The 27,162-nt window shown below is 34.7% G+C and overlaps 2 protein-coding genes across 4 annotated transcripts in view; one reads left to right on the forward strand and one right to left on the reverse strand.

Annotated features, from left to right (window-relative positions):
• Gnb4 (G protein subunit beta 4) overlaps nt 1–19,934 on the forward strand; it is a 31,657-nt gene extending 11,723 nt beyond the window's left edge. For 2 of the 3 annotated variants that reach the window (XM_048814249.1, XM_048814250.1), the window contains 5 exons: nt 4,110–4,272; nt 5,384–5,450; nt 5,574–5,775; nt 12,443–12,659; nt 15,205–19,934. In XM_048814249.1, the coding sequence (XP_048670206.1) occupies nt 4,110–4,272; nt 5,384–5,450; nt 5,574–5,775; nt 12,443–12,659; nt 15,205–15,311 (756 nt within the window). In that variant the 3' untranslated portion in view covers nt 15,312–19,934. Of the gene's footprint in view, nt 1–2,639; nt 2,704–4,109; nt 4,273–5,383; nt 5,451–5,573; nt 5,776–12,442; nt 12,660–15,204 lie in introns of all 3 variants that reach the window. The other variant, XM_015494239.2, reaches the window with a different exon arrangement.
• Nucleotides 19,935–21,078: 1,144 nt separating this feature from the next.
• Nucleotides 21,079–27,162, reverse strand: part of Mfn1 (mitofusin 1) — a 41,853-nt gene continuing 35,769 nt past the window's right edge. Inside the window, exons 16-17 of the mRNA XM_015494240.2 lie at nt 25,661–25,795; nt 21,079–23,822 (exon numbers count right to left, since the gene is read on the reverse strand). Coding sequence (XP_015349726.1) covers nt 23,744–23,822; nt 25,661–25,795 — 214 coding nt within the window. The 3' untranslated portion in view covers nt 21,079–23,743. The remainder of the gene's footprint in view (nt 23,823–25,660; nt 25,796–27,162) is intronic.

Below are 27,162 nucleotides of genomic sequence, written 5' to 3' on the forward strand. Positions count from 1 at the left end.
TTTTTTTTTTTTTTTTTTTTTTTTTTTTTTTTTGGTACTTCGGATTGAACCCAGGGGTGCTTAACCACTAAGCCACATCCCAGGCCCCTTTTCACATTTTATTTAGAGACAGTCTTGCTAAGTTGCTGAGGCTGGCTTTGAACTTGAGATCCTCCTGCCTCAGCCTCCCGAGCCACTGGGATTATAGGCATGCACCACTGCACCCAGCCCCCTGAACACTTTATTTTCACTAAGAATATTCAAACTTTTCTTTCGGTGCAAGGATCAAACCCAGGGGCTCTTGAATCCTCTACCATTGAGCTATATCTGCAGCCTGAACATTTAAAAACTTTTAATCTAGAAAGCCAGTTTACTTCTCAAAAAGACCTTTATCATATGAGCTGGGAAAACTATTTCAAAGACGGTTTCTTTTTTTTTTGCAGTAGGGTATTATACTTTTTTTTAATATGTCCAAAGCAGTTTTATTATATATTAACCTTGTCAGTTAATAAGCAAATATATATTGAACACTGTGTGCAAATTAGTAGATATTGCTACAATTTCTTACTGCCTCAGTTCACAGAGGATCTAATTACATGAAACAAGGATATTTTTATTCACTACATCTTTTTTTACTCCCCCAACTCAACATATAAATGCATATGATCAAATTAAATCTGAGTATCAGCAGGTGCACACACACACATCTGGGCACACCTGTGGCTTACAGGATATATGGTTGGTTACAACCGTTCACTGTGTTCCTAGGGTTTCAGTTCAGGCTCCACTTTATCCAGCACATCTGGCAGTAGTAAATCTGCCTGCTGCCTCAGAGATCACCTTGTTTCTTTGATTTAGTTCATCTTACTGTGTAATGTAAGAAAATATTGTTTAATAAAGGTTGCACATGTGTTCTCTGCTTCCAAGAGACACACTAAAATTGTAAGTAGAGAAAGCCTCCCTCACTTGTTTCTCTTGGATATAAATGGGATACAGAGTAGTAATATACCCTGTGTGCCTCTTAGGAGGGGATAGATAAGATTATACAATTGACATAGAGCTAAGGCAAATACAGTATTCTTTTTCTTAAAAAAAAATTAGGGTAAAAATAATTTGCCTTGTTGACAGGGCAAACTTTTAACCTGAAATCCTGTTATTTGAAATAACACTAGTCATCCTTTCTTTCCTTAAAAATATTCTCAAAAGCAAACAAGTCCCCCAGGAACCTGCCTCACATTGTCTTCCTACCCATTCTGAAACTGATGATGCCAATTGATTTTCGAAGAATTTTCCATGGGTTCCTATTCTCCACTATCAGATCTTCCTTTTTGTAACAACAAAATTAATATTTACAACATTAAGAACCAGATGATAGCCAGGCACAATGGCACATGCCTGTAATCACAGCGGCTCAGGAGGCTGAGGCAGGAGGATTTTGAGTTCAAAGCCAGCCTCAGCAAAAGCAAGGCACAAAGCAACTCAGGGAGACCCTGTCTCTAAATAAAACACAAAATAGGGCTGGAGATGTGGCTCAATGGTTGAGTTCAATCCCTGGTAACCACCACTCGCCCCCCCACCCAGCCCCTAGAAAAAAGAGAACTCATGATGTTATTTTCCTAAAGGGAAGGGAACTCAGATGAGCTGCTGGGGATTAGACTTAGCAAGGTAATTTTTTTTAATCTTCTAAATTTTATATCATGGTGAAAAATATAATTCCAGAATAAAATTAAAAATTCAATGACTAATAAGTACTTAGTCAAGAGTTTATACCCCATAGTCTAGCAAATAATGTTTTCTGTAGTTAAGCCTGGTCTATTTTTCTTAGCTTATGTTTCCTATTTTTCACAAACTCTACAAAATTGGAAGACCCCGTCCTGAAACATTCACTGTATTTTTCCACCTGTTTTCATTGATCGTACTTCAGCCCTACCCTTAGAATACACAGTTTTCTCTATCTTTAGCTGTTAATTCCATTTTTAAATATGCATTATCTCTCTCTCTCTCTCTCTTTTTTTATTTTTTTTTGGTGGTGGTGCTGGGGATTGAACCCAGGGCCTTGTGCATGTGAGGCAAGCACTCTACCAACTGAATTTTAATTAATTCAACTAGCAGTTATTCATTCCTCTTTTACTTTCCTATGGGATGTACTTTATACCACTCTTGTGACAGTTTTCACTCCCTTGACTTATTATAAATGTACACAAACGTCTTTTCTCCTCCAGATGGTAGAGAACTCAAGGATGGAGATAGGGCCACATTGTACCTGTGACACTGCAGTGCACTCACAGATCCCCGTTGGTGTGTTTAGGTTGAATGAAGTGTGCCTTTAAGTCTATATGTAGTCTACTGCCATTCAATTTAATTAGTAATACTAAACGAGCCAGCCAGTCAGCTAATGTCTACCAAAACCTTGAATAATGATGTTGAATCATAGTCACAGACATTCTCAGTCAAATTGCTAAATTTTGTGATGTATGTTCAAAATTTTTGCATGTAGCATAAATTTTTTAAAAGTTGGAAGAACATTTCTTGGTATCAGGTTTTTATTGGAAAAATTTGTTACTTTCTTTTCTGAACTGTCCTACATTAATGCAATGCATAACTAATTTAAACTCTTTTTTCCTCTAAGTATCAAATTATTTTTGTGTTTGTTCCTCTAGGCTACTAGTAAGTGCTTCCCAAGATGGAAAATTAATTATTTGGGATAGCTATACAACAAATAAGGTAGAATTTCTTAATCCTTCTTCTAAGTAATCTTGTGTTTGTTTTGCTGTCCACCAATTCTTTCTTTTATTCTTTCTTCAAACTTTATTTGCCTTCTGAGATCAACATTTTATTTATTTTAATCTAGATCCTCTCTTTAGGCTTAGTGTTTGCTTTTAATGTTTAATCCTTTTTTTATTTCCAAGGAAAAACTACAGGAATATTGTTCAGAGTGTTTGGCTTGAATTTCCTTATTTATATTGAAATTTTAGAAATTTTTTTGCATAAATTATTTTTTTAAAATCACATTTTCTAATGTGAAAGACCCAGAGATTTTTATTTCTAGTATGGGTAAGCTAGATGGCTAGTATAAAGCTTTTCCTTGGCCCACTCTAGGCATTGATTTCTGGTTCTGGACTAATTGGAAGATATAGTAGATTAGAGGCAAATTACTACTTGTTTAGGTCTCTTGGTGGCCAAATACAGGATTCTCTTAATATATCCACTGGAAGGAAGGAATCCCATTATATTTATAATAATCCCAGTAATTATTTAGTGAGATAATAACTTCTTTTTTTTTTTTTTTTTTGGTGCTGTTGATCAATCCCAGGGTCTTGCACATGTTGGGCAAGTACTCTATCAGAGCTATATCCCAAGCTGCTTGAGATTTTAAAGCTAGCTAAGATAACTATATAACAGTTTTTCTGTATTAATGGGCATTAAGCATGTCTCTTTCAACTCCATTTTTTTTTAAAAATTGCACTTCAAAAACATTATTTTAGCTTAAGGAAGAGCATAGTAGTAGGCATGGGATGTGTTCATTCCCCATACAGAGCATTTAGCTTTGTTTTTCCAGACACCTTCAGTTTTTCCATGTGACCTGCAGAAGTTTGGAGTCAAGTCACCAGACAGGTGTGACTAGATCTACTCACAACTATTACCATTGTTTGAGTGAGAACTCAGAATCTGTGCCTATTAATGTAGGGATGCTAGTGTCATCTCTTTGTGAAAGAATCTCTTTAACGAACTGATACTTGTTAATTACCTTCCTTTTTATTGTTTGGTGTTATGGAGGAGATTCTTCTTTTGCGTGCCACTCAATGTTTCAGATGGGTATTTTAGCATTGGGACACCCTTATGTCCGTGCTTGTACTAAAAGAAATTTCTAAAAATAATACTTCTTAACTCCAAATGATTTAATAATGCAGAAATAATAGTAAAAGGCATTTGTATGTGGATTGGTATTTAAAATTTGATAATTTTGAAAGATAAATACTTTTTCAAGTCATTATATTTTTATTTGGCTTATTTTTCTTATATGTATTTAATTTTAATGATATTTACTTCATTGTAAGTAGATTTTAAAAATAAATGACTGTTTTTAATCTTTCCTTAGTGATAGTTTGTGGGTTGTATTTGTTTCATAGATGCACGCTATTCCTTTGAGATCCTCTTGGGTGATGACCTGTGCTTATGCCCCGTCTGGTAATTATGTTGCTTGTGGAGGTCTGGACAACATCTGCTCTATATATAACTTAAAAACCAGAGAGGGAAACGTGAGAGTGAGCCGAGAGTTGCCAGGTCACACAGGTGAGCATCACTAAACACTCTTCTCTCCTGTCCCACCTTGCTTCTTCCCTAGACTTCACTGACCCAGGATACATGACAAATTGGGCTTAACTGACTAAAGGATGAGTGTTAATGGGGAAAGAATAGAAATTAATCTGAAATAGGGAAATGATAACTTTTAAAAATCATGCATGCAATGACCTTAATTTTATTTTAATATTATTTGGGTACTAGAGATTGAACCCAGGACCTCATGCATGCTAACCACATGCTTTTCCAAGGAACTGTACTACTTTCAGCTCCCTACAATTTTATTTTTTTCTTTTGAAAATAGCAGTTGTTCCTGTAAGAAATGATAAATTTACTATAAAAATTTAAACAATCATGAAAAATATAAAATAAAAAGACAATGCAATTATTTACCTTTTCTGCTACCATGTAACAAGTATGGGATTCGTGGCATCTGTTCTCAGTTATATAATCAAAAGTATGAATGATAATACATGAAAGGAGCATTTTGCACTGTGTGATATTGGCTTGCCTTATTTGCCAGTGTGCACCCCCACAGTTCTGTAGTGTAGTACTTGGTTAGTGGCGTTAATAGGAATTTATTGCCACTCCTTTGATTTCTACATATCTGAATTTTTGTCATTACTATTTATTGTGTTTTTACAAAAGTCTCTAGCACAGTATTTCCCTGCCATTTCCATACTATGAAGTACTGAGAGACTCTGGGCATTCATATGCTACATCTTTCATAAAACCTTCATGGATGTTCTCATTTCTCTCTGCATTTTTAAGGTTTCCTCCCAGGTTCTTAACAGCTTAGATTGTAATTAGGTGTGTAAGGGAGCATCTTCTTTCCTGGGTAACTGTCTTAGATGTTGTCGTCAGCTTTGTAACCTTCAGAGTGCCCAGTGTCATTGAGGTACTGAGTGCCTCAGTAGAATTTGTTGATACAAGTTAGTTGCAGACAGTGTGGAGTTGAAGTAATGAAAAGCAGAACTATAGATCATACAGACACACTCGCCACCCGGGTGTTATATTTTTGAAAGAATAATACTATTCCATGTGATACTTGGCTTATTTGATCAGTGATATAACCTAAAATTTTCCACTTTCTGTGCTGCAGGCTACTTGTCCTGCTGTCGATTTTTAGATGACAGCCAGATTGTTACAAGTTCAGGAGATACAACTTGGTAAGTTTATCCCAGAAGTACACTGATTGGAGGTTGAGGGTAGTTTGTAGGAGCTAACAGCAGACACAGTACTGGTCATTGAGGTTGTTTTTGTTTTTGTTTTTGTTTTTTTTTTAATTACAGTGCTTTATGGGACATAGAAACTGCCCAGCAGACCACCACATTCACTGGGCACTCTGGAGATGTCATGAGTCTTTCTCTGAGTCCTGACATGCGTACTTTTGTTTCTGGTGCTTGTGACGCCTCTTCCAAATTATGGGATATTCGAGATGGAATGTGTAGACAGTCTTTCACAGGACACGTCTCAGATATTAATGCTGTCAGTGTAAGTGCATCACATTTTTGTTTTTGTTTATTTTGAAATTGTATTTTTTTAAAAAATTTATTATGCATTTAAAGTCTTGAACTCTGTGGCAAGATTTTAATAACAAAATTGCTCTCAAGGATTCTTATAAATAATGTGCTCTTTTACATCAAATTCCCAAATAATAGTGTTTTATGTGAGAAAAAGTTTAATCCAGAGATGAAACATAAGAATTATTTTTGTTGTTATTTATGTGGTGCTGGGGATTGAACCCAAGGCCTTGAGCATGATAGGTGAGGAGTCTACCATTGAGTTACACTCCCAGCCCAAAATACAGGTTTCCTTTCAAATTAGAGGGATAGCTCACCTTGAAGAAGCAGGATGTCCACAGCAGTGTGTTCAGATGAGAAAAACATCTCTCTTGGGCCAAAGGGAAAAACCTGGAGAGAGACCAATAACAAATGAAAAGGCAGTTGTTTAGTGTAAAGAGTGTAGCTTCTGAGGTGAGCTGTACTTGGGATTTTTAAATATTAGTTCTGCCACTTACTGTCTGCATGAGCTCTCATTTAAAAAAAAAAGAAAGAAAGAAAGAAAGAAAAAACCAGAGAACTGTAAGTTGATTAAGCCAGACAAAAAGTACTCAGTATATGTGAGAATGAACTAGTCATATGTGCTTATAAATAGAATAAAGCAAAAGTGACATTCTGAATAGCCTTCAAAATGATTATCAGTGGTGAGGATCCAGGGGAAGGTGTTAGGAGATGTGGGACTCTGCCACAGGCAAATGTCCCTATGTACGTCAGATGCCAAAGTGTATAGATGTGCCTGGGATTTCCAAAAGTACCACTGTCACCAAAGACAGATGTATAACACATTCTAGTTTTATAAGAAGATATTTTCAGATTTAAAAAATGGTTAAGTTTTTATCATTTACATATTGAAAGTCATTTTTACATGATTTTAAGGAGACCATCAGAGAAAGTAAATATTTTGCTACCCCCACCCCGAGGTCAGCCTGTTTTGAGAGTCTTAGAGCTGGCAAGCCCAGCCCTCCCGACTCACCCCAGCATGTCTCTCAGGCTAGGATGTCCTCTTGTATTCCTAATTCACTAAGTTCTGAAATCAGGAAAGGGCATTGAATTTTATCAGGTACCTTTTCTCCATCCATTGAGACGGTCGTGTGTAGCTTCCCCTTTTCAGTCTGTTAAAATGGTGAATTTACATTGATTGATTTGTCTTCTGCTTTTTGCGGGGAGGTGGGCTGGATGTTATCACTATCTTTTCTAAAATAAATATTGAGATTTTCTTTTGGAATCATCCACACTGTCAAATGGTTCAAAAGAAGATATGATTCCTTTTTTTGTCTCAGATGGAATTATGACCAACTTTATTGTATTTTCACTTTCTAGTTATATTCAGTGGTGACTTTTAATTTACCAAAAATTTTCTCATACTGTTTATCGTGTGCTAGGAACTCAAGCCATAATATCTGATTTGTAGGCAAGACCCATTTAAACCTCACTGAATAGTTCACTGAGTTTCTGAAATTTTATACTTGAGTTTATATTTGTGGGACCTCCATGTGTTTCTTGGCAGTAAAGGTATTGTTAATAATTATAAATTGGAATTATTAATTTCATTCCCAGGACCTAATGCAGCTGTTCCTATCAAGGCTCTCCCCAACCCCAGCTTTAAAAGGGTATAAGTGACAAATAAAATCTTTACATATTTATAATGCATAGTTATGTTCATACATATATACACACACCGTGGAATGCATTAAATGAAGCTAACTGACATTTATCACTGATTTTTAAATATTAATGCACCCCTGCATTTCCGGGACGAACCACAATTGGTTATAATGCATTATTCTTTTTATATATTAGTGGATTTGATTGCTGAAATTTTTGTTGTGAAGTTTTGCATTCCTGTTCATAAAGTCATTGCTCTATTTTTCATTTCTGGAAATGTTTTGTCTGGCTTTTGTATCAAATAATGCTGGCCTCAGGGGAGGAGTTGGGAAGCCTTCCCTCCAATTCCTATTCAGCTTTCTGGAAGTTTGTATAGAATTGTTATTGCTTCATAAATACTTGGCTGAATTTATCTGTGAAGCTGTCTAGCCAGGAAGTTTTCCTCAAAAAGATTTTAAACTACAGATCTTAAGTCATATTAGGTGTAGGCTCTTTTCTTTTTTGTACTGGGGATTGAACCTAGGGGAGCTTTACCACTGAGACACACCCCAGTCTTTTCTAAATTTTATTTTGAGATAGGATCTTGCTAATTTGCTGAGACTGGCCTTGAATTTACAATCCTCCTGCCTCAGCCTCCTGAGTTGCCAAGATTATAGGTATGCACCACTGTACCTGGCCTATTTTTTTTTTTTTTTGAGTGAGTTTTGGTAGTCTGTATCTTTTAAGGGATTCATATCATCTACACTGTCAAATTTATTGGTTTTAAATTTTTTATACTCTTTCCTTACTATTCTTTTAATATTTGTAGAATATGTAGGATTTTTCCTTCTCATTCATGGTGTTGGTAATTTGTACTTTTTCCTGAATAGTCTGGTACTGTGGGCTGAATTGTGTCCATCCAAAATTTATATGTTGAAGCCCTAAGCCCCAGTAACTTAGAATGTGACCTTGTTAAAACAGGTTTATTACAGATGTAATTACCTAAATGAGGTCCTCCTGGTTTGGGTGGGCCACTCTCCAAAGTGACTGGTGTCGTTATGAACGAGGGAGGTTTGAAGACAGCTGAGCATAACGAAAAGACAGATATGAAGAGAGCAGGGAGAAGATGACCATCCATAAGCGGAGGAGAAAGGCCTAACAGGCTCTTCCCTCACAGCCCTCAGACCTCTTGATATTGAACATCTAGCTCCCAGAACTGTGAGACCACACATTTTGTTGTTTAAACCACCAGTTTGTGATGCCTTGTTATGGCAACCTTAGCAAAATGAACAATTCTAGCTGGAAGCTTAGCAGTTTTACTTATTTTCTCAAAGAACCAGCTTTTGTTTTTTGGAGGTTTTTTTTTTTTTTTTCGGTTGTTGTTGTTGTTTGGTTTTTGTTTGTTATTGAGGATCCCTGGGCCTTTCGAATGCTAGGCAAGTGCTCTGCCACTGAGCCACATCCCTATCCCTGAGCTTTTGTTTCCAATGATGTTCCCTATTTTTTTGTTTGTTTGTTTGTTTTCTATTTTATGGATTTTTCACTCAGATCTTTATTATTTTTTAATTGAATGAAACTTGGATTTTATTTGCTTTCTTTCTCTATTTTCTTAAGGCAGAAACCGATATTGATTTGAAACTATTTTCTTTTCTAATACTGGAGCTTACACCTATAAATTTCTTTCTCAGTATTGCTTGAAACTATGTCCTTCAAATTTTGATGCTTTGTGTTTTCATTTTCATTCAGTTCAGAATTCTGATTTTCTTTAATTTCTTCTTTGACATATTTGGACATGTAAGTTAGCGTTGGACTTTCTCCAAAGGAATGACGGAGTGTTTTGCTGTTATTCAAATGAAAGCAAATGATCAGAAATACTAGAGCGTGAGTGGGCTGTAAGGATTTGGTAAAGTCTTGCTTTTCAGAGGACCTTCTGAACGGCACTGTAGTCAGGGATGACTGATGAAGAGATGCTTAGAAGATGGAAGGAAGAAATTGTGAGAGGCTTATCAAGCCCTCAAGGAGTTTGAAAAGGAAAAGAATTTGCCAATTAGTGTGGAGACACCACCTCCACCAGCACCAAGCTTTCACCATCCTAAAAAGCATTACAAGTGTTTGCATTTCCAGAAACTGAGTAACCTGTGAACACTGCCTACCCCACCAACACCTGGATTGTGAAACACAACAAAGGCATTCACCTGGTAGCAAGAGGACAGTAGTAACACTATCACCGTTATTTAAATCATTCTGAAACTTCCAGCCAGTATAGTTAGATTACAATGAAAATAAGAGCTGCATTAGAAAGTAGGAAAAAATATTATTTGAAGGAGGTATGTTTAGCTACCTAGAAACCCAAAGAAAAAAGTTCACTGTATATTCTGGATTACAAAAACTATTTTAAAAATCAAATATGTACCTAGCATAATTTTGTCAATTTCATTCCATAATTCCTTCTTTTCCCTTCCTTCCTTCCCCTCAATCCCCTTCTTTTACTCCATTGATCCCCTTCTATTTTAATGGGATCCCCTCTTATCCCTTACTTTGCTCTAGCTTCTGCATATGAGAAAAAATATTCACCTCTTGACTCTTCTGAGTCTGGCTAATTTCACTTAGCATGGTGCTCTCCAATTGTATCCATTTACCAACAAATACTGTAATTTGATCCTTCTTTATGACTGAGTAAAACTCTGTTATGTATATATCCACACTTTCTTTACTTGTTCATCTGTTGAAGGACACCTGAGCTGGTTCATACGTACCAATTAAAGCACCGACGAAGGAAAACAATACATAAATAGATGGCAAACCAGTAGAGTAGAGGAAGAGGAAGGGGAAGAGGGGTGGGGAAGAGGGAAAGCAGCAGCAGCATTGGGGACTTAAATGGAGCAAATTATAACATATATATGAATGATTATGACAAAATGTACCCCACTATTATGTGTAACTATAATGCACTAATAAAAATATGTTTAAAAAATCAGCGGCTATCTATACCAATAATTACTTGTGAGAAAATATAAAGGAAGGAAATCCAATTGAGAACAACAATAATTATAAGTAAGTGTACCAAAAATCATGCAGATCTTTATGAAGAAAACAAAACTGTAATACTAAATATTTATATTTAATAACTGAAAATACCTTCCATTGGATCAAACTAAGCATCCCTCAATCTTATTTTAAAACTTTAGAGATGGTCGCATGGCTCAGTGGTAGAGTGCTTGCCTAGCAATTGTGAGGCCCTGGGCTTAATCCCCAGCACACACACACACAAAGAAGAAAAACAATAATCCAAGTGGTGTTTTGTTTTGCTGAGGAGAATCTGAGGTATGTAGAGAAAAGACACATGACCAAAATCTGTGAAATTCAAGCAGGGAAAAAGGGAAATGGACTGATTTGAAGCAGAAGAGTAACAAAAGTGTTTTGCCAAGCCAGATTATAAAAATTTACTATTTTATACTTATTTTTTAAAAAGGTGATACAAAAAAAGTGTGACACAGGTGTGACCAAGGGTAGGCAGAAAACTCTAAAATTACTATATATAAGAATTTAGTGAGTGCTGAGATGTAGCTTGGTGGTAGGGCACTTGCCTAGAATACATGAGGCCCAGTTTGATCCCCAGAATTAAGAAAAAAAAAAAGTTGCCCAGAATGTAGTGAATGACTTAGCAAATCAATAGAAAAATCAGTTAACAGAGGGAACAATTGCTGAACTATTAAGAAAATTGCATTACATTCTTACACTGAATGCTGTTTATCGAATAATCTCCAGATGAATAAAAATTAAGATGTAAAAATGAAATTAAAATGAACATACAACATTTATCAGCTATCAACCTGGAGAAGGTTCATAAAAGCAATGAAAGAAATCTCAAAGGGAAAGATAAAGTTGATTGCACAAAAATGTAAAACTACTGAGAGAGAGAGAGAGAGAATTTTTTTTTTTTCTTTTTCTGTACTGGGGCTTGAATTCAAGGGTGCTTAACCACTGAGCCATATCACAACCCTTTTTATTTTTTACTTTGAGATAGGGTCTCACTAAGTTGCTTAGGGCCTCACTAAGTTGCTGAGGCTGGCCTCAAACTTGTGATTCTCCTGCCTCAGCCTCCTGTGCTGCATATTTTTAAAGTAAACAATATTAAAAGACAAACAATAAGACTGTAAAGTAATATTTGCAACAAGGAAACAGATGAATTTATTTATTCCCATAAATTAAAAAATCAACAACCCAAAGGAAGAAAATACACAAAGATCATGAATAAATCAGCCCACAAAAATAATATAGATGGCTGATAAACATATGAAAGAATGTGATTTTCCCTTTGTAAAAAATTCATTGTTATGTAGTCCCAATATCTGAGAAATATTATTCACAGAGTAATCCTACATAATTTTCTTTATTACTCATTTATTACCTAGTATCATTGTAATGTTTTATGTTTTCTTTTATAAAATTTTTTCTGTATCTCATGATTTTGGAATATTTCTTCATATATATATATATATATATATATATATATATATATATATATATATATTCAAAATATCCAAATATTCAAAAATCTTCATATATATGTATATATATATACGTATATGCACATATACTTAAATACACATGCCACATTATTCTATAAATAATAATACATGACTTAAATGTTTTTTTACACAATGTAACAATATAATTTGACCAATATCACTCCCTAGCACTTCCCCGATCTATCCCCTGTTGATTTCAGTGTTTTAATAAACATACCAGAGGAGCAGAGCCAATATTTATTAACATTTGCTATGTGCTGAACAGTGGACTAGGTGCTTTGCATATGTCATTTTATTCAATCCTAACTCTGAAACTAAGGCTCAGAACATTTAAAAATCTGTAGTGTCTAGCAGTCACTTACAGGGTAAATAACAAAGTTGGAATTCTAATCTAGATCTGCCTTGATCCAGTCTGTTATTATACTGCCTCCCATGATTTTTATGTACACATGTGGAATAAATGTGTGTTGCTTTTCTTTCTAGTTTTTTCCAAACGGATATGCCTTTGCCACTGGCTCCGATGATGCTACTTGCCGGCTCTTTGACCTCCGAGCAGACCAAGAGTTGTTGTTGTATTCTCATGACAATATAATCTGTGGAATCACTTCTGTGGCTTTCTCAAAAAGTGGGCGCCTCCTGCTGGCTGGTTATGATGACTTTAATTGTAACGTATGGGACACACTGAAAGGAGATCGTGCAGGTTGGTAAATAAGTCCCCAGGAGCTTCAGAGCCTTTGTGTTCATTGTCATTACCCTTGGAGTGGACCTACAAACTATCGTCTGTATTTTTATTAAGGTTTCTGAAGAGTAACATTAAGTTCCATAATATTTTCTTGTTTGCTAAATTTCAGTATAAGATGAATAATGAATATGACTTTTATAATAAATCTCAGTTTTCTTAAAACCTGACAGGAAGTAGTTTAACTACTGTGGGTTGTCTTCTGGGACAGATCTTGTCGGGGGTAGGATATAGACCTATTATCTTCCTTTAGTCTCATTCTTGGATTTCTCCTTTGCAGGTTTCCAAATATTAGAATACACAATCAAGCCACATTGGGGACTGTGGTTAATAACAAATTAAAGCAATTTTAATTTTTAAAAAATCAAAATTTTACTTTAAATTATATTTAAGCAATTGAATATTTCTGTGTGACTTGCTACCTTTGACTTTAACCCATATATTCCACTTTCCAAAGTAGTTACTTTAGACTTTTATTTATTTCCATATCTTTAAAATAGGACTATATTGATGGTACTCGATTTTTTTTTTCTTTTTAAGAAACTTTGAGGCATTCTCTGTTGAACTACTGTCATGGATGGCAAGGGTATGGCTTAGCATCCCTGCTCCCTCAATAACCACAGGCTTCCCATCTTCCAGTTTTCCCATACAGCTTGTTTTGTTTACATTCATAAACAACATTGTGTGATATATGACTTTTTAAGAAGTGTTTATTACTGAACAATGAAGTATACTTTGACATCCTTTGCTATACAGTATTTTTGTATTCTCTGGAGTTCAGTTGATTTTTTTAGATTATCTTTTTGGTTCTGATGGGCTGGTCACTAATGAATCCTCAGACTTTCTTTTGTCTTTGAGTAGATCCATTTTCATTCATTGCACTGGGTACTTGGTGAACTTTTTTGAATTTGTTTTTGTGGTTCTGGAGATTGAATCCAGGGCCTTGAGCAGTACTACAGAGCTATATCCCCCAGTCCTTCTGATTTCTTTTGAGTTAATGGTCTTCTATGTTGCTGAAGGATAATATATATATGATGTTGTTCTAAGTTGCTGGGCTTGGTCTTGAACTTGTGATCCTCATAACTCAGCCTCCTGAGGTGCTGGAATCTTCATCTTTTCTTTCAACCCTTAAGTGTTGGTTTCCATTTTTGCTGCCATCTTTTTAAGAGCTGTTTTTGTCTCTCATTTTTATGGCATCTATTATTTTTCTCATGATTGATGTCTTCTGCTTCTTTGACATTACTAGTGAATTATTTTTTAAGTTTTCTTCTTCAAGCATAGTCTTTTGTTTTTCCAGTTTTTTTTCTATGTTCCTATTTTTTGTTCTCTCCTGTCCTTATTTTTGGATTATTTCCTTAAAAGACTAGTGATTCTTGGCTTCTTGTTCATTCTTATGAGGCACCAAAACTATTTGAAACTCCATATGTCCAGCTATGGTTGGGTGTGATGACAGTAGGGCTCATCTAGCCAGGCTTTCACTGGGGAACCTGTGGTATAACTTACAGCCTCTCCCCCTCTTTGGACTAGCCATGTTCCACCCCAGATGCATCTTTTACTTTTCTACCTGGAATGCATAATCTAGCTGCTGGTTTGAGGGCTGATTTCCAGAAAAAAAAAACTAGGAGCCATAATTAGAAAGTAAACTTTATAGCTAGGCATGGTGGTACACACTTGTAATCCCAGCAACTTGGGAAGCTGAGGCAGGAGGATTGCAAGTTAAAGGTCAGTCTGATAATTTAGTGAGACCCTGTCTCAAAATAAGGGCTGGAAAGGTAGCTTGGTAGTAGAGCGTCCTTGGGTTTCATCCCCAGTACTGAAAAAAAAAAAAAAAAAACTTTTTTTTTTTACATTTCTCATTCCCAAACCCTCTCCAAAATGGATACTTAATTTTATCCTGTGTAGGGATCAGGATATCAAGTGAGTTTAAGATGAAAGGAAATAAAAATTCATTGAGTTGGATGGTTTAGAGTTATAACCAACATTATAACCACAGTTATGTTTGGTGGATAACAGAATAAACTCTATATATGGAGAGAGCAAAATTGAAATATCATGAACATATTAGTGATGGAAACTTCAGTTTTTCTAGAAATATATATAGTTGGTATTGGAAATAGAGATATAAGGCAACTTTCATGTTTTCTTGTTAAAAAAAGTCTACTTCATTGAACTTCACTTAAAATTTTATTTTTGTTGAAAGCACAGCTCAGTAGCAAAATTGAAATATCATGAACATATCAGTGATGTAAACTGTGGTTTTTCTAGATATAAAATAGCTTAATTACAGAATGTTTTTTTTAAAAACTAAAAACAAATTGATGTATATATCAACAATTCAAATAATACAAAAAGGTGTGTTTTACGTACGTCTTAACTTATTGCGGTCTGCCCACTCAAAGGAACCTGGTTACCCTGCTAGAGTACATACCTTTAAAATGTTTGTGTACATACTTTTTAAATACTAAAACGATGGTTGCTAACTTTGTATTGAACTATTTTTTTTTAGGTGTCCTCGCTGGTCATGACAACCGTGTCAGCTGTTTAGGTGTGACAGATGATGGCATGGCTGTGGCAACAGGATCTTGGGACAGTTTTCTTAGAATCTGGAATTAACAGTGTCATACATATTGTCTGTTCTCCATTAATAATCTGGAGAAATCAATACTACAGCCTATAGCTGTGAAAAAAATCTACCTTTTATTTGCAGGTGAAGATTTTTCTATTGAGTTATTATATACAAAAGCAGCTTTTGGGAAATTACCAAAAAAAAATGGGGGAAACAAACAAGGCAAGGTACCTGTGAAAATCAGAAGGACCAAGTGTATTAATTTGAGAGTTGGGTGAATTTAACATTGAGGAATTTTTGCTCGTACTGAGTTTAATTATTTCTTTATGTAGAATAGAATGTACACTTTATAGCAGCTGGTCATTGTGTTTGCATTTTGTTAAGAACTACATTTTAAACTTTTTATACATAAGAAATGTCACGTTTTTGAGTTTTGTAATGGAAGGCACAATAATAGATGGAAGTGATACTGTACGTGTGTGCTGTTTGAGGGAAGTCCCCTTGAATCCTGAATTGCTTTTTAATCTGAAAGGGATACTGATTGCTTACTAAGAGCATGGGTAGATAAGGGGAATCATTAGTGCATTCTTTGCCATGATGTCAGTCTAAATAAGTGCTCACTTTATAATGGCCAGAGATAGAGATTTCACTCTGACATTTTGGACATCTCTAAGAAACTTCATTAGAATTTATTACATTAGTAAAAAGTATACTAGCATATAAATAATTCTTGGCATTTTAAAAGACTGATCATGATCAATTGCCACTTTTGAGTAGCCCTTCCTCTTGAGTTGCACCTTCCTCTTGATTTCATATTCTGGATCTAAGTTGTAGGGTTTACTTATATTTCAGAAGTTTGATAAACATTTGGATTGTCCCTGCATCTGAAGACTCTGTCCTAGTATTCTTTACTAATATACATCTAGATGAAAAATTTAGTGTGACAACATTAACATTTTTCAGAGAAGTATAAACTTCAACTATTTGCTAGCACTGATTTGTTATGTAATAAGGTGGCTTTATGAATTTTTTTATGTAATATAAAATCTTATTTGATATAAACTATCTATTCTCTCAAATTCTTAAAATGAAACATTTAAGCTTTTTGCTCTCCTATAGTAATATTCTCTCAATCCCACAAAATACTGGTTTCTAAGTGGTTTTGCTTCAAAGACTATCTATGTCTAAGTGATTCTACTTGAAAGCAAAATTTAAAAAAAAAATTCAAAGCAGCTTTTGCCTGAAAGTCAGAAAAATATACCACACAATTCTTCTACTTGTCAAAAGTATAATAGGTCAGTTACTACAATGTCCCTTCCACCAATCTAAACAATAATACTTCACTTCTTTGATTTTTCTCCTACAAGTAGATCTAAATGATTGACAATAGAAGATTGTTAGTCTTGCTTGATGCTTAAGTCATGGGTTATTCTGATATATAGCAGTGCACTGTTGTTTTGTAACTTGGTAAACTGTTAAGTTATTGTTCAGATATTTGTGTGTTCACATAGTTGTGTGTTAACTTTTGATAACCTATAACCCTAATCTAAGTACACCCAAATTGTACCTATAAATTTTCATTTTTATATTATGAATGTGCTAAAATGTGCATTAACCGCAATGAAATCAGTGTCAGTTTTGTTTATTAAGGCCAGTTGATAATAGAAAGAGAATAAAAGGATAAAGGCAAATTAAGATAAAGGACCAAAACAATATTATAGATGGCAGGTGTGAGTGTATATTTGTATTTTAATTAGTATTACTGTCAACTTTTTGCTATTATTTGTGAACTATTTATATCACTTCATAAAGAGTAGCTCTTTGAGATAAGCCACATTTTAAAGGAACATATCCATTTCCAAAAAAGGTAGTTCATTCCAAAATCCCATTCAAGGAAGCACTTCTGTTATAACCATGTATATATACACACAAACTTATATAGATATGTGTGTACATAGATATATATGTACATATGTATGTATGTTATCTTCTGCTAAAAGTTATTGTAACAAGAGACTTTAGTCAGAAAAACATAATACATGCTAGAACCCTATGGTCTTAACATTTTTAAATGACATTTATTTTAATGTTACTGTTTGTGTAGAGAATTTAAAGCAATTCTCGTATTAGACAACTGAAAACTGACCACAACTGAACACTTGTACATAGGACCAGTTGGTGAAAAAGTAGTGTAATTACAACAGTAACTACCTTATGAAACCTTTAGCTTTCTAGTGCTAGGGGTTCCAGTTGCTAGATCTGTTTATTTGCAGTTTGAGTTCAGCTGAATTTCTAATTCTGTTTTTGTGCATAAGACTTCCTAAAACCAGAGTATATAATTGCAGTTTGGATCTTAAGTTTTTCAAGGTTTAAAAATATGGCCAGTTCAATTTTAAAGAATTTGCATCATCAGGAATATTGCAGCCAGGTGTGGTGGCACACACCTGAAACCCAGTGACTCAGGAGGCTGAGGCAGGATGATCCCAAGTTCAAAGTCAGCCTCAACAACTTAGTGAGACTCTTTCTCAAATTAAAAAAAAAAAAAAAAAGGCTGTAGACATAGTTCAGTGGTTAAGGGTTCCTAGGTTCAATTCCTGGCCCCCCTCTCAAAAAAAAAAAAAAAAATTGCAGTTATCTGGTACCTATTAGTTTTTCTTCTTTACCTTTTTAAGCAACATGTAAACATAATGTGCCTCAGCAGGTTACATGTAGACTCTTTATATCACAGAGTTGCTTTTTGAGATCTTGGGGGAATGGTCTGTGTTTGTTTTTACAAGATAGAGTAGGGTTTCACTATGTTGCCTCAAACTCCTGGGCTTCAAGGGATCCTCCTCAGCTTCCTAAGAACTACACACATGCACAATATCCCTCTGGCAAGAATATTTTAAAGGAACATGTTCTTTTCTAAAGCTCCATAATCACCAGGCAAATCATCCCAAATCCTTGCTCAAGAAAGCAGTTCCTGTCATCAGCAAGGATATTTCCTTCACTTTGGACAGGATTCATTTTTAGCAGATATACTATTTGACCAAATATTGAAGGTCCTCCCTAGCTCAAAATTTAAGTTGTGATACACCACATTGAATTCTAAATTCATAGAGGCAGAGGTATGGGCTTAGTATTTCGGTAGCTAGAGAACCTAGTAAGCAATTCTCAATTTAGACTTAGCTGAGCTGATTAATATTGCATGGTAGTATAAGCTAGTTTCCCTGAGATAATAAATGTAAATGTTTCTGAAATGTTGGATTTTAACCTATTAAACGTTCTTTTCTCCAGGTGACAGATTGTTGGTTAAAAAGGAAAAAAAAAAAAATGCTGTGCCAGGTTGGGGCTGTATCTCAGTGGCAGAATGCTTGCCTAGCATATGAGGTGCACCAGGTTCGATCTTTAGCACCACATAAAGGCATTCTGTCCATACAGAACTACAAAAAAAAAAAAAAAAAACTTAAAAATGCTGTGCCATTGCTATATAACTGAGCTCCAATCCTGCTGGTCCAAGACATTGTTTTAAAAGCGAAAATGTTCAGGGAAATTTAGGCATTGATGTGAATGTCTCAATTTTAAATTATAATGCAATACGTGTTACTTATTGTTGATGAGTTTAACTTGGAAAAACTGATTAAACAGTTCCCTAAATGGGTTCCTTGTCATTTTAGCAATGAATGTTCTTTCTAGAATCTTTAGAACCTAAGTCAGGCTTGTAATTAAGTACTATGTTCAGCTTCACATTTCCCTTTTGCCATTGTGAAAAGTAAAATTTTAAGTTGTTTCTTACCTCCCGTGAGAATTTTTAAAATCATCCACAGGTGAGACCGTCTTTTTAATGAGAAAATGTAGTTCCATAAATAAAACTGGTACCTTAAATTGGATTAAGTAGAATAAGAAATATACTTCAGATTTACTAGTTTTTCTTCTGTTATTCATCTTGTGTTGGCTCAAATTCAATACTATATTTTAAAATATTGGTTAAAATAGGTACACCTTAAAAATATTTTCTAGAATGTGTACGCTAGCATTGTTTTAAATTTTATCAGACTGATGGTACCACCTTGTATTTTAGCAAATGTTTTACATGTTGAGAAAACTTAAAAAGTCACTTTTCTTAAGTACAATGACTGATTTTGTAAAATGTATGATAATGCAGCATTAAGGAAGAAAAACGTGTTCGAACTCGTATTATATGTACCCAACAAAATATTACATCATATTTATTTTTAATTAACATAACTTCAGTGATAATACTGGTAGGATATTTCAAGCCTTTCTGTCTTTTACACAATGGTGCTCTATCCTATTGTTTTCTTTCAAAGAAGCATCTGAACATTTGCATTTTCTTATCCAAAGGCATCTATGTCAAAGTGTGTCTTTAAAGTTGGTTAAAATAATTTGTTAAAGAATTTTGAAAATGTTTTTCTTCACCTAGATGTATGTACACACTTGTGGCCAATTGACTATGAATGTCAGTAGTATGTTTAATTTTGGAAAAGGTAAACTTGCTAGATTAAAGCCTCTTATAAAAGCTTTAAACCATACAACTGTGGACTTGTGACATGATTTAACAGTATTCATTGATCTTTCTTACAGTGATTTATTCCTTTATTTGTATAGTTGCTTTGTGAAATAATGTGTTGTGAATTGATATTGTAATCAATAAAGTGCTTTTAACCAGAGTTCACTATATGTTTTAAGTCAAATTTTAGGATTTAAAAAATTTAAGACCCAGAACTAAACTTCAAATCCAGCATTTCATACTCAGCCCTAAATTCTTTAACTAAACAATAGGAGAAACAATAGGATACCATATAGAGGTCAACAGAAGATTGAGAGGGAGAAGGAAAGAAAGAGGAGGAAATGTCGAACAAAAGTATACTCATGTATAAACAGACCACAGTGAATGCTATCTTTATGTCTATCTAAAAAACAAAATAAAATTTTAAATAATTTTTTGAGAGAGAGAGAGAGAATTTTAATATTTTTTTTTAGTTTTTGGCGGACACAACATCTTTGTATGTGGTGCTGAGGATCAAATCTGGGCCGCACACATGCCAGGCGAGCGCACTACCACTTGAGCCACATCCCCAGCCCTTAAAATAATTTTAATAGCATTTTTTTTCCTCATGAAAAATGAATAGAGGCTGGAGTTGTAGCTGAGTGGCAGAGCACTTGCCTAGTGCATGTGAGGCACTGGGTTCAAACTTCAGCACTACATAAAAATATTGTGTCCATCTACAACCAAAAAAAAAAAGGGAAAAGTGTCCACCAGGTGTCATAGCCAACTTTAAAAAAATGAACAGGCTGCAGAAGCAAGGAAGAGTGCCGCTCACATATCCTTTAGCATTGTAAACTTCTAGCTTATTGTTCAAAGGCCACAGATTATCATTAAAGAGCAAAAGTAATTGTTTCCCCTAGAACTCCTTCCATGATAATTTAATTCCATTTTGTATAATTTTTATATAACCAAGTCTACTTATAGTACTGATTAAAACATGTTTTTTACTTTCTTTTATCTCATCACAGCTTTAAGGGAAGATTACTAAGAAAATTGAGAATGTTAGTTCTATTTGTCCAGGGAATAATACTAAGTACCTGTAAATTGCACATCCCATATGGAAAAAACCCTCAAAATATGCCCCCAGTGGTGGTCTATGGCATCTTACTTACCTTTTCAATATCTGGCCAGGGGAACTAAACAGTAATGCAATCATAAGTGCCAGTCACTGCAAGATAATCTTGTATGTCTATCATGATTAAAAATGATTAAGAATGAAAGATTAACTCTCACTAAATACTAGTATAAATGCTACACTTATCAGCTATCTGGCAAACAGGTTTTATTTTCACCTTACAAGATTGCATACTCATAAAAATGTTTTGTAAGAAGTTTAAGATTATACAAAGTTTAATAAATAATCCTGCAAACACACAAATAATCAAGTATATGTGTAATAACTGAACTATACCAGTCATAATTACATAACTTAATTCACGGTCTTGTCATCAATGCACTTATATCTAAGCATAAGAGTTGTTTTGTTTATTTTAGTGTTTCATTTCCAAGTCATACATTTTCAAACTTGATTAGGTGAAACTACATTCAAACTAGTGATGGGAAAACTTACTATACCAGAACAATATACTAGCGGCTCCCAAACTTTATTGTAAACATCAGTATCACCTGGAGGGCTTGTTAAAATAATTGCTGGGTTACTAGAGTGATACAGCCATCAGTTTATACCATCACAATTCACAACAGGCAAGATAGGGAATCAGCCCAGGTGCTCTTCGATAGATGAAATGGTTAAAAGAAAGTGAGGTATATATACACACAATGGAGTTTTACTCAGCCATGAAGAATAAAATTATGGCATTTGTCAGTAAATGGATGTAAATGAAGAACAACATGCTACATGAAATAAGCCAGACTGAAGAAAATCACATGTCTAATGTTTTCTTTCCTATATGGAAGCTATAGTAAAGTAAGGGAAAAGTGGGGGTAAGGGCTAGGATACCATAGAGAGCAGCTCAGCAGAGTAGGAGGCAATTGAGTGGGAGGAAGGACAACAAAGAGAAGGAAATGTGGAACAAAATTACACTGTTCATGTACAGACCACAGTGAACGCCACCTTATTTATATCTATAAAGCACCAATTAAAAGTAAATGAGTGAAAGGTAGCCCAGTAGAGTAAAGGAAGGTTAACAGGAGGAGGGAGGAAAAGTAGGGAAACCAAGGACTAAAATGGAGTAAATTCCATGCCTGAATGATGTCAAAATGAGCTCAGCTATTATGTACAACTATAATACAGTAACAGAGGAAAAAAATTGCTAGGGCCCCAAATGTAGTGTATCTGATTTTATAGTCTGGATTGAGACCTGAGAATCTATATTTATAATAAGCTCAGAAGTGATATTGATGATCCAGGGACCAAACTTTAAGAACCACTGTATTGTATTAATGAAGTAATACCAACAATTCAAGTACTTTCATATAACTTGTAATCTAAATTAGCAGTAAGTACCCGATCTTAGAAACCTAATTGTTATAGTTGTCACCTAATTCCACTTGGTTGCCTGTACCATTTCTGGGGTTATAAATCAGCAAAAAAATGGTAAAAACTAATAGTCACTTGTATTTAAATTTGAATAATGCATCCTAATATCTGACTTGCATAACAAATGTTTTGGAAAGGCTTCTATGGCTTAAATTATGTTATTGTTTCCTTCAAATATCTTGAAAAATAGAGTTATGTGTTGTGAAAAGACCAACTAGTATTCAGGAGCCTTAAAAGGCACAGGAAAGAAGTATCGAGTATTAATGTAAGAAAAAAAAGCTGAAATGTTACCCTCCCACAAAAAAGAATCAAACCATACCTGGCCAAATGCACTATGTTCCCAGGGATTTGTATTTTAACAAGCGTCTAGGTGATGCTGATCTTTATTTTTTACAGCAAGATCCCAGAATGATGTCATTTTAAAATATTCCCATATAAGTTTCAATCAGTTTTTCATACAGAAGCAGATATAATACTTGAATCCATGAACATTTCATTAAGGTAAAAAAATTACAGTGTTAATTTTTAATGGAGCCATAGCAAATTCATATCTTAAATACAAGTAAAAGCTTCCAGTGGGGGATAATCCAGCAGTTACCTTAGGCAAGTGCCTTCTGAAGAATAGCTTTTAAACATTACTGTTATCAGCCAAAATGCAGACCTCCTATATCTTTGGCTATTTTCATCACATCAAACTCTATTCCTCCAACTAAGATAGAAAAGCTTTCCTTACTGGACTCCTAACTGGAGCAAAGTTGAAAATATTTCTTAGAAAACAGATAAAGAAACTATTTAGACTCAGATACTTTTATAAGTGACTATAATAACAAATTTATAACATCAGTTTTAATGGGAATAAAAGAAGGGGTAAAAACAGCATATTTATTAGTGGTTTACATACTTGCCATGATGGCAAGAATGATTGTAACCTGCATAAATAGGACACTCAAGAACATTCCACACTCCTTGGAGGTTAGAGCAATGGAGCTTATAAAACAAAACAAAAAGTTGACTATTCCCATTAAAGAAGGCATCAAAAAATTAGTTTTGAGAAAGAAGATGAAAGGATCACTCTCTAACTCCTGGATACCAGGAAGCAGAGTTTTTCAGAATCAAAAACAAAGAAAGCCCCAATTAAAGAGCTCAAGGACCCACCCCTCAGGGGTCACAAAGTTGGTTCTGTTGTTTTTAACTAATTCATTATTTAACACAAAAAACTTAGTCTTTATCCCAAATTAAAACAAAAACATATCCTAACACTTTTCTGAAATGCAAACACCCTGGGATAGATCATTACCAGAATCTACACAGGGATTTGCCACTTAGTTATAGTATAATTCATATTGAAGTCATTTCATAAAAATAACAACTCTCCCAATCTTCCAGGTTCCATTTCCTCCCATGACGTTCACCAAAGCAACCTCTATTGTTTAAGATTCCTCATTGCTTGAATGTAGAAATTGCTTAGTAAAATTCTCCAACTCATTTTCAAGCTGAACAGCTTTATTTCTAGTTAAAAAAAAAAAACCAAAAAAAAAACACTTTAATTATCATAAAGGTCAATGAGAAAAATGCCTCATTCTAGCCAATCTTAAAAAGAAAAACTTGCTAATCAGCTATTATTAGGTTCCTTGGAACTCCTTGACTGTTGCCCACCCTTTTCAGAATATTCATTGTTATATGCCACTGAAACTTCACAATGAATGCAGAATTCAATGTCTAGGACCTAAAAACAGCTTTACTGAGATAAAAGAGAAAAACTTATAAAGAAAGAGATTTGGAATATAAGAAGACAGTGGAGTTATATCATCTTACATAGGAATTACATCTTAAGTCACATACAGTTACGACTGTCTTTGAAATCTCCTTGTAAGTAAGGCACAAAATACTGAATAAGTCATTCTATGTACATGCAGAGAAGCTGGTATATGTTCCTGGGCCGTGATAGACCAAAAATATTTTCTCAACACTAGTATCACACTTGATGCAATAAAATCGCCTATAGTAATAGAGGAAAACTGTAACTAAAACTATCAGAGAAATAGACTTATACCTCCCATTCACAAGCTATGCCAGAGCACAAATTCACTGGGTGGGTGCCTGCTTATTCTCTACTTTAGAGAGGAAGGGGGTCTTGTTTTGTTTCTGCCCACCATGACTGAGATCACACTGAGTAAATGTAAATACGCCATAAACGCCATTGAATATACTTCTTCAGGCCACTGTGCTGAAGCATTAGGCAAGTTAAATTAAATTCTACCTAAATGGTTGAGCCTCATCTATTAACAATGGAGACTCTGCATAGAAGCATGCCTTGCATAACTGGGATACTCTCTAAGAAGTACATCATTTATCAATACTTGATTTTTTTGTGTGTGAACATCAGAGCTTATTTATACAACCCCAGATTGGGCAATGGCCTACCACACATTTAGGCTATAGGGCATGGCCTACTGCAGCTTCTAGGCTAAAAATCTGTACTGAATACAGTAGACAATTATAACATAAGGATTAATATTTGTATAAACAAACACATGAGTAATGTGTTATATATTATGACCTTAGGATGGCTATGATATCAGGGATAGAAATTTTCAGTTGCATTATGAAATCATGGGACTACCACTACATATGTACATTGTCATTGACTAAAACATTATTATGTGGTCTATGACAAATATATGTTCCCACAATTCTGGTTACAAAGAGAGTTCCTGCAATTTGTAAATGGGGCTACTAAGCTACTCTAAGCATAGGCAACTGTATGTTCCCTGGAAGTAGTGATAGCATTTTTAGATGGTGCTTAACAATTTTCCCAGACACACTGGCAGGTTAGCTAATAAATAAGAAAGCTAAAAGTACAAACTTCTAAGTATAAACCCGACAGTGACACTTCCAGTCTTGCCCCAAAAGGAAGTTATATTAGATCTCAAACAATCCATAATTAAAACATCAAACCAGAAACATACATTTTAACAGAAAACTAGTTTATTTTTGTTGCTTCAGATTTAAATATACCCAATAATCCCCAATGAGAACAGAATTTATGGTCTTGACCATAATGGACTAAAAATTCACTTTAAATTACAGAACTTCTGTTCTAAAAGGGGACTAATTTGGCCTAACACAGAGTAAATTTGGATCTATAAAATTCCTTTTAATTCAGATATTCTCTCTTGTTGAAAAAAACTTATATTGAAATTACTAAACATGAAATTAAATATAGAAGATCTTAATTTAAACACAGAAAGTTCAAAATTTTATAAATCATTCATGATTTTATATAATTACATTTTGGTAATGAGACCACTAAATATTCACATTTTTTAGAATAAAAGTTTAAATACCTTAAGAACTTCGAATTGTTTTGTATTTTCTCCAACTGATCTATTTCTTTGGTTAATCTAGCAATTTCTTCTTCCAGATGTCTTTGTGTAATATCAACTTGTTGGCACAGGCGAGCAAAAGTCGTAGCCATTTCTCTTAAAATTAAAAAATAAATTAGTAGCCATGAACATCTTCTAAAATGAGGGAGCTTCAATGTAAAGTTTTCATAATCAGAAGAAAAGTTATAAAACAACATCTAAATCATTAAGAATCAAGAATGCAAAGAGAGAGCCTATAGAATGGGAGAAAATCTTTGCCACCTACACCTCAAAGCATTAACCTCTAGGATATATAAAGAATTCAAAAAACTTAACACCAAAACCACAAATAACCCAATCAATAAATGGGCAAAGGAAGTGAACGCACACTTCACAGAAGAAATACAAATGATTAACAAATATATGAAAAAATGTTCAACATCACTACTAATTAGAGAAGTGCAAATTAAAATTACACTGAGGTTGTGGCTAAGTGGTAGAGCACTTGCCTAGCACGTGTGGGGCCATGGGTTAAACCTTCAGCATCACATAAAAATAAACAAACAAAATAAAGGTATTAAAAAAAAAACTACACTGAGATTTCAACTCACTCCAATCAGAATGGCAATTATCAACAATACAAGCAATAATAAGTATTAGAGAGGATGTGGGGGAAAAGGTACACTCATATATTGCTGGTGGGACTGCAAATTGGTGCAATCACTATGGAAAGCAGTATGGAAATTCCTCAGGAAACTTGGAATAGAACCACCATTTGACCCAGCTATCTCATTCTTTGGTTATACCCAAAGGACTTAAAATTAGCATTCTACAGTGACATAGCCACACCAATGTTTATAGTAGCTCAATTCACAATAGCTAAACTATGGAACAAAGACTAGGTGCCCTTCAATAGATGAATAAAGAAAATGTGGCACATATACACAATGGACTATTACTCAGCCATAAAGAATAAAATTATGGCATTTGCCAATAAATGGATGGAACTGGAGAATATCATGCCAAATAAAATAAGCCAATCCCAAAAAACCAAAGGCCTTATACTCTCTGATACGCAAATGCTAATACATAATAAGGGGGCGGGGAGAATAGAAGTTTACTGAACTAGACAAAAGGGAATAAAGGGAAGGGAGGGGAATGGGAATAGGAAAGACAGTAGAATGTATCGGACATAACTTTCCTATGTTAATATATGAACACATGACCAGTGTAACTCCACATCATGTACAACCACAAAAATGGGAAGTTATACTCCATGTATTTATATAAAAATACACTCCTAGAGGCAGAGCCGCCCCCTCCCCCTGCGCTGGCAAGGTAGAGGGAACTGTGACCATCCACAGAGCAGGCCCAGCGGCCTGCTGAGGGGCAGAGCCGCCCCCCACCCCCAGCGCCTGCCAGGTAGGCGGAACGGTGACCACCGGCAGAAAACGCCCAGTGGCCCACGGCTGAACAGAGCTTCC

The sequence above is a fragment of the Marmota marmota genome, unplaced genomic scaffold (assembly GCF_001458135.2).
Source record: "Marmota marmota marmota unplaced genomic scaffold, marMar, whole genome shotgun sequence".
Taxonomy (NCBI): Eukaryota; Metazoa; Chordata; class Mammalia; order Rodentia; family Sciuridae; genus Marmota; species Marmota marmota.